Source organism: Lagenorhynchus albirostris, chromosome 2 (assembly GCF_949774975.1).
Source record: "Lagenorhynchus albirostris chromosome 2, mLagAlb1.1, whole genome shotgun sequence".
Taxonomy (NCBI): Eukaryota; Metazoa; Chordata; class Mammalia; order Artiodactyla; family Delphinidae; genus Lagenorhynchus; species Lagenorhynchus albirostris.
The window spans coordinates 171,188,208-171,201,303 of NC_083096.1; the positions used below are offsets into that span (position 1 = coordinate 171,188,208).

At 47.9% G+C, this 13,096-nt stretch overlaps 1 protein-coding gene across 7 annotated transcripts in view; it reads left to right on the forward strand.

The window, feature by feature from the left end:
• The window catches only part of TMCO4 (transmembrane and coiled-coil domains 4), a 95,670-nt gene that overhangs the window by 14,946 nt on the left and 67,628 nt on the right, over window positions 1-13,096 (forward strand). For 6 of the 7 annotated variants that reach the window (XM_060141238.1, XM_060141237.1, XM_060141241.1 and 3 more), the window contains 2 exons: window positions 4,347-4,524; window positions 12,201-12,375. In XM_060141238.1, the coding sequence (XP_059997221.1) occupies window positions 4,355-4,524; window positions 12,201-12,375 (345 nt within the window). In that variant the 5' untranslated portion in view covers window positions 4,347-4,354. Of the gene's footprint in view, window positions 1-4,346; window positions 4,525-12,200; window positions 12,376-13,096 lie in introns of those variants that run through there. The other variant, XM_060141240.1, reaches the window with a different exon arrangement.

A 13,096-nucleotide genomic window follows, 5' to 3' on the forward strand; every position in this document is an offset into this window, starting at 1 on the left:
TCTATTTTGGATTTACTTAGAACTTAAGGTTTTCATATTCTCTAGTGACATCCCACCTTTCCTTTTTAAATAATTATAGATTCACAGGCAGTTGCAGAAGTCATACCAAGGGCTCCCGTGTACCCCCACTCAGCTCCCCGCATGGCCATTGCCTTTGAGGTTAAGTCGGACTCCTTAACTGGGAGGACTTGGTCCTGCAGGGTGTAGCCTCTGGCAGCTTCCCCTCCAACCTCATTTCTTCCCTCCCAACCTCTACACCGACCCATTGTCCAAGGCCTGGCTACACTAAGCATCCTTTTGGTTCTTCAAAAGCATCCTCTCTCTTCTCCCTCTGGGACTTGACAGATGCTATCCCCTCTGCCGAGAACATTCTCTCCCCACTGACCCCACCCCTGTCTGATGTCACCTTCTCTGGGAAGCCAATTCTGGGTTCCCCTCTTTGTATTCCTCTATCTGTGTTTTCTCCATCACAGCATTTATCTCACTGGGTTGTCCATCTAGCTCTACCACTGTCCCTGTTTCTTCTACTGGAATACCCTGTCCCATCCATCTGCAGGGCTGTCCCCCTTACTTCCTGCAGGCCTCTGCTGGAGTGGCACCTTTCATCCGATACTGTTGTCACCCCCCGCCGTCCTGATCACTGCATATCCCCCTCTCCCTAACTGTTCACTGCCCAACTGAATGTTTATATATTTATTTATTTACTTACTTACTTATTTAGTGGACTGTTACATCCAGATCCTCTGAGTGCTAATCTCAGTTCCACCACTTAATAGCTATGTGATTGTGGCAAGTACTTAAATGATTTGATCATGATGTATTGGTGTATTATTGCCTGTCTCCCACCAGAATGTAAGCCCTTTGAGAGCAGGGAATTTGTCAGTTTTGTCCCCTGATTTGCCTCAAGGCCCTTTTCATTCATCCAGCAAGTAGTTATTGAATGCCTGCAATACTCCAGGGCCTGTTCAGAAAGCTAGGGTTACAGCAGTGAAAAAACAACCAGGGGCTGCCTCGAGAAGTTTATGTTCTACTTGTTTACACAAGTAAACAATATAATTTAAAAATATATTATTTAAGACAGGAGTAAGTCTTATAGAAATAGAACAGGGTGCTACGATAGAGAGGCAGAGTAGCGTGGCCTGGGGAATCAGGGAAGGCCTCTCAGAGGAGGTGACATTCAGGCTAAGGCCAGAATGATGTGAAGGTCAAATGTAAATTGTCTCAGGCTGGGGGGAATGGCCGGTGCATAGGCCCAGAGGGAGGACCAGCTTGCATATTTGAGGAGCAGAAAGACAGCCAGCATGGCTATAGTGTAGTGAACAAGGCAGGTGTGGGGGCATGAGCTGGAGTTGAGAGGCGGCAGGGGCCAGATCAGGACTCTGTAGACTATCATGAAAGGATTGGTGTTCATCCTGGGGTGATGGGAGGCCTTTGGAGGCCTTTAAGGAGGTGGGTGACGTGATTGGTATATAGGACAGCAAGGCCACTCAGGGTACTGTGTAGAGAATGGATTATAGGGCATCAGGAGAGTATTTTGTTGAATGAATGAATGAATGAATTTGGCCTGAGCTGAGCTCTTCGTGCACTCAGCGCAACCCCCTGTCCCCTGTGGTTAGAGACAGGCCAGATCATGCTTCTCTGATTAGAAGGCTGTTTCTTCTTGAGCTGAGAACTAACATGGGGCTCCCCAAATACCAGCCCAATAAAATACCATCTTGGGTTCTTCTGGGTAATAGGGACAATTACCCCAGCTGCCAAGTGGCACATGGAGTTGTTTAAAGGTAGTAGAAATTGCTAAGCCTGCTACCATCAAGGCCAGGCGCTGCCCCCGGCGATGTCCTCAGTTCTTGGCTTGTTGCCGTCCTCTTTGCCCACTGACATGGTCTGCGCTGATTACCTGAGCCAGGGAAATCTGCTACAAACAGATCTCCAACTTGGGTTCCTGGAGCAACCATTGGAGGCCAGTCTTGCTGGGTGACATTGGGCATGGTCTTAACCTCTCTGGGCCTCAATTTCTCCATCTGAAACACCCTGTGCGGGTGTACAGGAGAGAACACGGGGTTTAGAACCAAAGTCTGGTTTGACTTTCATCACATACTTACTGTGTAACTGTGGGGAAATCGCTTGGCCTCTCTGAAGCTTATAGTTAAAGGAGAGAATCATAACGCCTCACGTCCTACTTAACCTTACATGGTAGTTGTAAGAATTAAATGGATTTAAAGTGCTCTGTAAACTGTTATGTGCTGTCCAGATGTTGGTTTGTGGCTTTTAACTACCTCAGAGTTATTTTGAAAAACTGATGCAATATTAGTTGTGGACAGATTTTTAAATAATCCCTCCACGGAGGTGATACTTTGAGAACAAAAGATTTTATTGCTCAGCTGGATGAGAACAAATTTGTGGACCAAAGTCAGTGTGGAGTATGGGTATTAGACTAGAAATCTCTTGGCGATAAGACGAGTGTTCGAAACAGAGATGGTGGCCAAGAGCTCTAGCTTTGGGCTCTGGTCTGCCATTTACTGGCATGTGACCCGGGCCCAGTTCTTCTCTGAGCCTGTTCCCCTCCGGTTTGAAAACTGGATGCTATGGTATCAGTAGTACCTGGCTCGTAGAGTTGGCTGGGACCATGCATGTTAAAAACTGTAGCCCCAGGGCCTGGCATCCAGCAATGGCTCAATAACGTTGCCTCTTACTATTATTTATACACCTTTGCTGTGTGCCAGGCACTGTGCTGAGCATCTTATTTACTTGTCTGTTGATTCTTTTTACGCATTTATTTCTTCACGGCCATGTCATTTATTGCTTACACAGCTCTTCCAGACACGTACTGTTATAGTCCATTTTTAGGCAAAGGAATCTCAGTGCAGAGAGTTTGAGTTGCCCAAGGTCCCACATCTATGAGTTGGAGGCACTTAGATTCACACCCTGTCTGTCTGGTCCTGAGCCTGCATTCGTATCCACAGTGCCCTATGGTCACGGCTGGTACCCTTCCCAGCACCCGCTCCCAGGGCCCTTGGATGCCTGACTTGGCTTGGTTTGTCCCTTCCCCAATCCTCCCCACCCATCCCTTCCCTTCTTCCCCTTCTGCCCCTGGGAAGGAAAGAGAATAAAAGGAGGGACAGAGGAAGGGGAAGGAGACCTTGCTCCCTCCCTTCCTTCCTTTCACTGAAGTATAACATACATAGAGTACACAGATCGTAAGTGTACAGCTCAGTGAATTTTTAAAATATATTTATGCCCATGTAATCACCACCTGGGTCAAAATATAGAACATTTCCATCACCCAGAAGCCTTGCTGTCCCCCTTCTAAGCCAATATTCCCTCCCACTGGCAACCTCTCTTCTGACTCTTCTCACTATAGATTGGTTTGACCTATTCTTCAAGTTCATGTAAACGTAATCCTACAGTGTATATTCTCTGGTGAATGACCATCTGCTTACCATTGAGATTCACTCATGTTGTGGTGAGCCAAACTTCATTCTTTTCATTGCTGTGTAATATTCCATGGTATAAATCTGCATAGGTTGTCCATTCTGCTGTGGGTGAATGTGTGGGTTGTTTCATTTGGGACTATTATGAGTGAAGCTCCTATGAGCGTTTGTGTCTTTTGGGAGACATAAACCTTCATTTCTCAGGAGTGGAGTTGCTGGGGTGTAGGGAAGACACATGTTTAAATTTAGTGGATAAAGTCAAACCATTTTTCACAGGGTTGTACCAATTTACACTCCCACCAGCAGTGTATGAAAGTTCTATTTGCTCCTTATTCTCTTAGGATTGTAGGTCTTTTTAATTTTAACCTTTCTGATAGGTGAATGGTAGTATCTCATTGGAGTTTTAATTTCCATGTCTCAGATGGCTAATTTACACTCCCACCAGCAGTGTATGGAAGTTCTATTTGTCCCTTATCTTCGTCAGCACTTGGTATTGTCAGTCTTTTAATTTTAGCCATTCTGATGGGTGAGTAGCCGTGTCTCATTGGGATTTTAATTTCTGTTTCTCTGATGCCCAGTGATGTTGAACACCTCTGCGTGTGCTTATTGGCCATTGGATATCTTTTGTGAAGTACCTATTCAAGTCTTTTGCCCATCTTAAATTTGCCTTGTTTCTTTTTCTTAGTGACTTGTAGGAGTTGTTTTTACACTATGGATACAAACCCTTTGTGATATACACATTGAAAAAAACTCCCCCAGCCCCAGTCTCTTAAAGATAATGAATAGAAGTTTTTAATTTGAATGAGGGCTAATTTATCTACCTTTTCTTTTATGATGAGGTAGTTTTTTGTGTCCCGTTTAAGGAAGCTTTGCCTACCTGCTGAAAGCATTTTTCACTGGGATTTCTCCCTGCAGGGCTGGAAATGGCCACAGGGGACGGGTCGAGCCAGAGGCTGCCCCAGGTGGCCGAGCCAGGTGTGGAAGGGGAGCCACATCTGCCCACAGGCCGGGAGCTGACCGAGACCAACCGTTTTGCCTATGCCGCCCTCTGTGGCATCTCCCTGTCCCAGCTCTTTCCAGAACCTGAGCAAAGGTGAGTGCTTTTCTCTCACAGAGGGATGGTCATGCTTCTTCAGGGAGATGATTCTCGGCAGCCAAGCAGCCTGCCAGGTGTTACTGGACACTACAAAGAGGAGAAGGCCATTGTCCTTGCCTTCAAGGAGCTCACAATGTGGTAGGGGGCTAGGGCATCCCTCATTCAGTACCCACTTATTTATACCTTCACCAAGCATTTAAGGAGCACCTACAAGCATTTCACCAGGCACCGTTTGAAGTACATGGAAAGTGGACATGAGTAAGACAGACAAGGCCGGGGCTTCCCTGGTGGCGCAGTGGTTGAGAATCTGCCTGCTAATGTAGGGGACACGGGTTCGAGCCCTGGTCTGGGAGGATCCCACATGCCACAGAGCAACTAGGCCCGTGAGCCACAACTACTGAGCCTGCACGTCTGGAGCCTGTGCTCCACAGCAAGAGAGGCAGCGATAGTGAGAGGCCTGCGCACCGCGATGAAGAGTGGCCCCCGCTTGCCACAATTAGAGAAAGCCCTCACACAGAAACGATGACCCAACACAGCAAAGATAAATAAATTAATTAATAAACTCCTACCCCCAACATAAAAAAAAAAAAAAAAGACAAACAAGGCCGACACTATCCCTGCCCTCAAGTAGGACACACCCTAATAGGGGGATAAGATATCTACATTCAGTGAGCACTTACTATGTGCTGAGTGTAGTACAAGGCCCCGTGGAGAAAACAAGGAAAAGCAAGGCCTGGCTTCTACCCTCCTGGTGCTTACAATCTGGTGGGGGGCGGGCACCCAAATGAGTGATTTTAACAGTGGACAAGTGGGCTAAGTGCCACGATGCATATCAGGTTCAGTGACACTCAGTATATGGAGTCGGAATAGTAGAGTGGCTAAGAGCTTGGGCTTGGCCTTCAAGCGCTTCAAGGATTTTGCGGGGAGAGAGTTTGGAGACCAGAGGAGGGAGTTGTTTGGAGAAACCAGGACAGTGACCCAGAGGTGGAGGGACACAGGTGAGCTGGAGGGACACAGGTGAGCTGGAGGGACACATGCAGTTTTTCTCAGGGAGAATGCAGTTGACTTGGAGACAGCTTGAGTGCTGTGGACGGGGCAGAGGGAGGAGCTAACTTTGGCCCCAAAGGTCCAGATGGGGAGGGGTCCTGGGAGGACAGAGATATCATTCCTGAGACAGGGAGTGATGGGTTGGGGGCAGGAGATGGCATCTGCAGTGTTCTCAAGAACCGTAGCCCTCAACCCCAGCCATGGTCCCCATGAGTAAATTTCCTGGTGCCTTGGGTCTTACCTGGGTTTTTGTTTGTTTTGCTTTTTTTCTTTGTCCCTCCCACTGGCCCGAACCTTGAGCGTTTTCATCTCCTTGGGGGTCACTTCCAGGAAGCCTTCCCAGACCCTCCTCAGGCCCCCAGACAGGAAGCTTCTCCACCTGTCTGTCCAGTGACCTGTCACCACAGCCACCATGCTGCACTGTAACTCTTCCCTGAAGGGCAGGAGCTGCCTCGTTCATCTCTGAGTTCCCAGTGCGTGGCACACAGCTTGGTGTAACACACGCCCTTGGTAAAGGTCTGTGAAAAGAAGGGATGGATAAATACTGACTTTCTTGGCACAGGAGACATTCCACGGGATTTGGACTTAGATCTGGGTTCAAATCCTACCCCTGCCACTTTCCAGTTACATGTGGCCTTAGGCAGTTTATTTAACTTCCCTATGCATCAGTGTCTTCATCTGTAGACTAGGGCTAGTGATACCCACCTGCTGAGTGGTTACAAGAATCAAATGAGATAATATAGTTAAAGCACATAGCATAGTGTTTGGCCCACAGTAGGTGCTCAATAAATGGCGGTGCTTGCTGAGTCTGTGACTTAATTTATTTGTTCAATGTCCTCATCTGTAAAATGAAGACAATCCTGGAACTTACCCCTACCATTCAGGGTACTTTGGGCTGCAAGTAACAGTACACTGTACTAAAAGAGATTTAAATAATAAAAGTTACAATGACCATCATCAAAAAATCTAGAAACAATAAATGCTGGAGAGGGTGTGGAGAAAAAGGAACCCTCCTGCACTGTTGGTGGGAATGTAAATTGATACAGCCACTATGGAGAATAGCATGGAGTTTCCTTAAAAAAACTAAAAATAGAACTACCATACGACCCAGCAATCCCACTACTGGGCATATACCCTGAGAAAACCATAACTCAAAAAGATACATGTAGGGACTTCCCTGGTGGTGCAGTGGTTAAGAATCCGCCTGCCAATGCAGGGCACAACGGGTTCGAGCCCTGGTCCAGGAAGATCCCACATGCCGCGGAGCAACTAAGGCTGTGCGCCACAACTACTGAGCCTGCGCTCTAGAGCCTGCAAGCCACAACTACTGAAACCAGCGCGCCTAGGGCCTGTGCTCCACAACAAAGACAAGCCACCGTGATGAGAAGCCCGCGCACCGCAACGAAGAGTAGACCCCGCTCACTGCAGCTAGAGAAAGCGTGTGCGCAGCAATGCAGACCCAACACAGCCAAAAATAAATAAATAAATAAATTTATTTTTTTAAAAAGATAATGTACCACAGTATTCATTGCAGCACTATTTACAATACCCAGGACATGGAAGCAACCTAAATGTCCATCAACAGATGAATGGATAAAGAAGATGTGGCACATATATACAATGGAATATTACTCAGCCATAAAAAGGAATGAAATTGAATTATTTGTAGTGAGGTGGATGGACCTAGAATCTGTCACACAGAGTAAAGTAAGTCAGAAAGAGAAAAACAAATACCGTATGCTAACGCATATATATGGAATTTTAAAAAGCGGTACTGATGAACCTAGTGGCAGGGCAGGAATAAAGAGGCAGACATAGAGAACAGACTAGAGGGCACAGGGTGGGAAGGAGAAGCTGGGATGAAGTGAGAGAGTAGCATTGACATATATACTACCAAATGTATAATGGATGGCTAGTGGGAAGCTGCTGCATAGCATGAGGAGATCAACACAAAGCTTTGTGATGACCTAGAGGGATGGGATAGGGAGGGTGGGAAGGAGGTTCAAGAGGGAAGGGATACGGGGATATATGTATACATATAACTGATTCACTTTGTTGTACAGTAGAAATTAACACAACATTGTAAAGCATTTATATTCCAATAAAGATGTGAAACAAATTTTAAAATCTAAAAATAAATAAACAATAAGAGATTTGTTTTTCTCACTTAACAAGAAATCAAAAGGAAGAGAGTTCCAGCATTGATAGAGCACTTCAAAAAGCCTTTGGGTTGGCTTTTGTGCAGTTCTCTTAGCCTCCCCCTCCTGATCATAAAATGGCTGCTGTAGAGCCATACATCACAGAACAAGACCCAAGGCCAAGGAAGGAACAAACGCCCAAGGAAGAGGAGGACAGGGATTCTCTTCAAGTCTCTCATCAGGGAGGAACTCTTTCCCTGGATACCCTGAGAAGGCTTCCCCTTTTATGTCATTGGCTAGGTCTAGTCAAATGCCCTCGCCTCACCTGCAAGGGAGGCAGGGAAAAAAATAAAGACACTTGACATACTCTGTCTCCGTCATGGGAGGGGCTTCTACTGGTCAGGAAGAAGGGGCTGGGGAATCACTGCTGCTGAGAAATGGCCATCCATCAGAGAGGGTGGTCCTGAGGAAGGAACGTATTGATGGCCCCTGCAGAGCCCGGCACAGAGCTACTGCCAAACAAACGTTGGATGTTCTCATTATTAATAATGAAACCACGTTCTCTATCTAGAGGTTAGAATATATCTCGTTGGATGTTCTGTTCCCAAGCAAGCCAGGGTCCCATCTCCTGCAAGGGTCCAACTCTCTCCCTGCTCTAGCCCATACCTGTGCCATGCATGGGAAGCTCTGTCTTTCCAGAAGCTTCTCAGATCTGATAAATCCCTACCTGATAAGCTGGTAAATAGGTGGGGGAAGAGTTCTGCATACTTTGTTCACATAAACAAATACTTATGAACCTGAACTGTGTGCCAGGCCTGTGCTGGGCACCGCCTAGGAGGGCACGTGGAGAAGTTGTTCTGTGTCCCCCACAAAATCCAAGTATGGTCTTAAGCACATGTGGCTGAGCTGGAAGCATCTGCCTTGGGGGCAATTTCCTTCCTGAAAGTTACAATGCTCTATGCCCCCTCTTTCCGCTTGGTTGATCTCAGTCTTCTTAAGGCCCAAAACACATTTTAAAACCAACCTCAATCTGGGTTGTAAATCCCAGATATGCTGTTGGTTTCAGTAATCTTTAGAAAACATTCTGTGTTTATGTCCACATGGGGCATAAAAGCAAGCCTTTAAAATATTTATCTCTCTTCCATGCTGTAAGTGTCACAGACGCTGTTCCTTACAATGAACTCTGTTTATTAAACATGGAGATATTAATGGTGTAGAGCAGGGGTCAGTAAGCTTTGTCCGTGAAGGTCTAGATATTTTAGGCTTGCAAACCCTGTGGTCTCTGTTGCAGTCACCCAGCTTTGCTGTTGCATGTAGGCTAAAAGCAGCCGGGAGACAGCATGTAAAGGAATGGGCGTGCTGTGTTCCAATAAAACTTAGTTTCCAAAAAAAAAGAAGGGGGCTGCAGCCCCCTGGTGTAGTTTTCCAGCCCCTAGTGAATAGGAGGAGCTTTGGACTAGGAGTCAGGAACCTGGATTCCAGATGAGGCTTTGCCCTTTCCCAGCCAGGAGACCCTTGATATGGTGTTTAACCTCCATAGCCCAGGGGCTCCGTCTCAAGACATGGCAAGGATGAGAGGGGAGGGATGCACCAGCCTAGCCGGTGCCCAGCACTCGGTGGGTGCCAAGGAATGTGATTGCTGGAGAGGGACGATCTCTGCAGTGGTGAAGCATGGCCTCTGGAGTCAGAGAGAACCCTGGACCCTGGAGCTGTCACTTAACCTCTCTGGGGAATACCCTGGCAGTCCAGTGGTTAGGACTCCGCGATTTCACTGCTGAGTGACCTAAGATCCCACGAGCCATGTGGCATGGCCAAAAAACACAAAGCAAACTAACAAAAAAACACCTTTCTGGTTCTGGGTGCCTTTATCTCTAGAATGGGGGTAAAAATAGTACCTCCCTCCCTCATGGGGCTGTAATGAGAAGTAAATGAGTCCGTGTGTATGAAGCACTGAGTACAGGGACTGACAGATAGTTGCTCTGTGATCACCATTTATTATCATCATTGCTATTGATTTTTATGTGGTTCAGCTAGATCACCAGTCACATTAGAAGCATTTACCAAGGCCCTGCCGTTCTACAGTGCTATTTCTTATTTCATAGATTGCTGTCCTGGCACTTTACATATATATTTATTAATTCATTTGTTCATTTAAAGAAACACCTATATAGGGCTTTATATGTGCCAGGTTTTGCTCTAAGCACATGACAAATGTTAACTTAGCTTTCGACAGCCCTGTGCAATAGGTTTCATCGTTATCGCCACCGTTTTACAGATAAAGAAACAGAGGCACAGAGAGGCTAAGTAACTTGTCCAAGATCACACAGCTTGTGGCACAGCTGGGATTTGAGCTGGAGTTCGTGCTCTTCACCCCTCCACTCTTGTTATGAGATGCTTCTCTACATCCAGGACTTCCTTCATGGACACAGGGCCAGGCCGTGCCGCTGCCCTCGGCACTACGTATATGTTTACCCCGGAGTAATGCTCAATTCACTTAGTCATCCCTCCCTGCACATACACTCACACATCATCCCAGGGTAATCCCAGTAATTGTAGCGGGGTAAGTTACAGTAATTGTCACAGCAGTAGCTAACATTTATTGAGGGTTATCAGGCACTATTATCATGTCAGTTAATCTTTCCAGCCAATCTATGAGACAGGCCCTATTATCATCCTCATTTTACAGCAGAGGAGAGTAAAACTAAGAGAGGTGAAGTAGGGCATGAAGCCAGTCACCGAGGGAGCCAGGACGCCCCCGAGGGGTCAGACAGAGCCCGGCTCAACCCTCTCCTCCACTGCCTCTCTTGGTCACCTTGTAAATAAAATAGTGATGCTAACTAACATTAGTTGAGTATCTACTGCATGCCAAGCCCTGCTCGGGCTGCTTTACATGTATCATCTCATTTAATCCTCAAACAATTTTATGAAGTTGGTTTCTTAGACCCATTTGCAGATAAGGAAACTGAGGCACAGAGAGGTCGAGTTACTCGCTCAAATGTCCTTCAGGAGTGAAGGACTTTCCTGGGACTTCCCTGGCGCTCCAGTGTTTAAGACTCCACGCTTCTACGGCAGGGGGCGCAGGTTTGATCCCTGGTCAGGGAACTAAGATCCCTCATGCCCCGTGGCATGGCCAAAAAAAAAAAAAAAGGAGTGAAGGACGTTCCCCCAGCTACTGAGAGGGCTTTCCGGCACAGCCTGGGTCTGCCTCAGCTGAAGAGAGCCACTTCACCCAAGGTTCTGCCGCCTTCCTGGGGCAGCCTTTGTCCGATGACTGTCTGAAATAAGAGTATAAAGGCCCAGCCCTGTTGCCCCACTGGAGGCAGTTCTCAAGGTTCACCCCATCTTCAGATCTCCCCACAGGGTCAGCTGAGGCTTCTGTTGAGACTGGATCTCCCTGCCCAGTCCTCCATCCTCCCTGCCCATTCACAGCCGTTGACCCCAACAGAATCCCCAGTAATCATTTCAGAGCTGCTTCCCGGGGACCTGGACCAAAACAGTGGTAGGGCCAGGATTTGAACCCGAGTCCTGCACTGCTCCTGTCACCGGCCCGGCCTGCAGAGATCTCTCTACTTGGGCTTTGGCAGCAGCAGCTCTAAAGAGTGGGTTGGGTGGGCTGCCTGGGATCCACGGGAACCGGAGCCGGGCGGTGCAGGCGGGGAGCTTCCTGAGGTCGCCCTCTCTACCAGGGAGCTCTGCTTGTCTCTGGGAAGCCTCTTCTCTGCACTGGTCTAATCCCCTCTGATCTGATTCCCTTTCCCGCATCCCAGTGGTGGCTTGGAATCAAAGCCTTGTGTGGACTCTTCTGGGGTCCCCAAGATGCCATTTGTTTCCTGTAGCTCCTGGGGTCCCTTCTGTCCTGGAGCACCCCATCCATCCGCCACCCAGGGACCCCCTCAAATGACTGCTGTGGACAGAGCCCCCATGGCGGCGGTGGGCGCGGCTGGAGGACAGCCTTCCCTGCACTTCTCCCACTTCTACGCAGCCAGCGTGTCTCCGGAGAGCATGTCCGCGGCTGTTCCCAGCAGCCAGTCTCCATGTGTGGGAACCTTTTCTGGTCACTGCCTCCACCTCACAGGTGGATTTGGGGCTCCGTCTCGGCTCATCGGGGCTTGATTCCTGCCTCTGTCCTAGCATATCCCACGGCCCTGGATCAGTTAGTTCCGTCCAAGTCTCCACCCCGCTGCGAGCTTCTCACCCAAGGCCCATCTTGCTCATTTTTGATTCCACAGCCCCAGGGCAGGCCGGCCTCAGGGCGTGTGGTCAGTAACTGCTCGTTAGCCCCGTTCGTGTGGTTCACCAGCCCTGTGGTCAAAGTTTTGGTGGAGGAAGAAGCCCAAGTCCACACACCTGAAATCAGGTTTTGGCTCTTCCGTATTCCCTGGGCCACAGTCGCCGTGGTTTTTTGTAAGTGCCAGGTCTTCACATCCTTGCACACAGCTCATATCGTGAGATGCACGGTCCAGGATCTCAGCTGCGTCTGTCTTTCAGATCCTTCTGCACGGACTTTGTGGCTGGCCTGGTGAAGTGGCTGGACTTGTCCGAAGCTGTCTTGCCAACCATGACTGCTTTTGCCAGCGGCCTGGGAGGCGAAGGAGCAGACACGTTTGCTCAGATTTTATTGAAGGACCCCATCTTGAAGGACGACCCACTGGTGATCACTCAGGTACACCCACCGCCCAGGTGGTGGCTGCCAGGGAAAGTAGAACAGAGAATTTCCTCTGAAAGTCAGCCTGAATATCGCCTCTAGTGGCGTGGGGGGAATTGAAAGATTAAATATTGCATCATAATTTCATATGATGATGACGATCATAGCTAATGTTGAATTATCATGATTGAATATTTACTATCGATTTATTACTTAAACAGTACTTATTATATGCTAATACCTTACTAATATGAACTCATTTAATTCTCAAAGCAATTTTATTAGGTAGGATGATAAATGGAGGCACAGAGACGTTAGGTAACTTGCTCAAGGTCACACAGCTGATTTGAACCTTGGCAGTCTTACTCCAGAGCCCGTGCTCCTGACTGCTAAGCTGTGGTGCCTCCTTTTGGAAGTAGCAGCTTTGCTGTGTGCCCTTGGGCATGTCACTCACCTGCTCTGTATGCATTTAAAGCAGGCAGAAGCTTGACACAGGCTATCGGCGGGTCAAGAGAGCAGATTTAAAACAGCCCTTCCCCTCCTTCATCTGACTCCCTGAAATTCTCACGCATTTATTCAGTTATCTGCTTACTTGTTTGTCTGGCTCGCCCCTCGAATGTATGGCGGAGGTATTTTGTCTGCCTTGTTCTCCCACTTTTTAAGGGTCAATAAACATTTGTCAAGTGAGCAGGCTGGTTACAAATCAACCTATTGCTAATTCCTGTTACTCTTCCCTCAG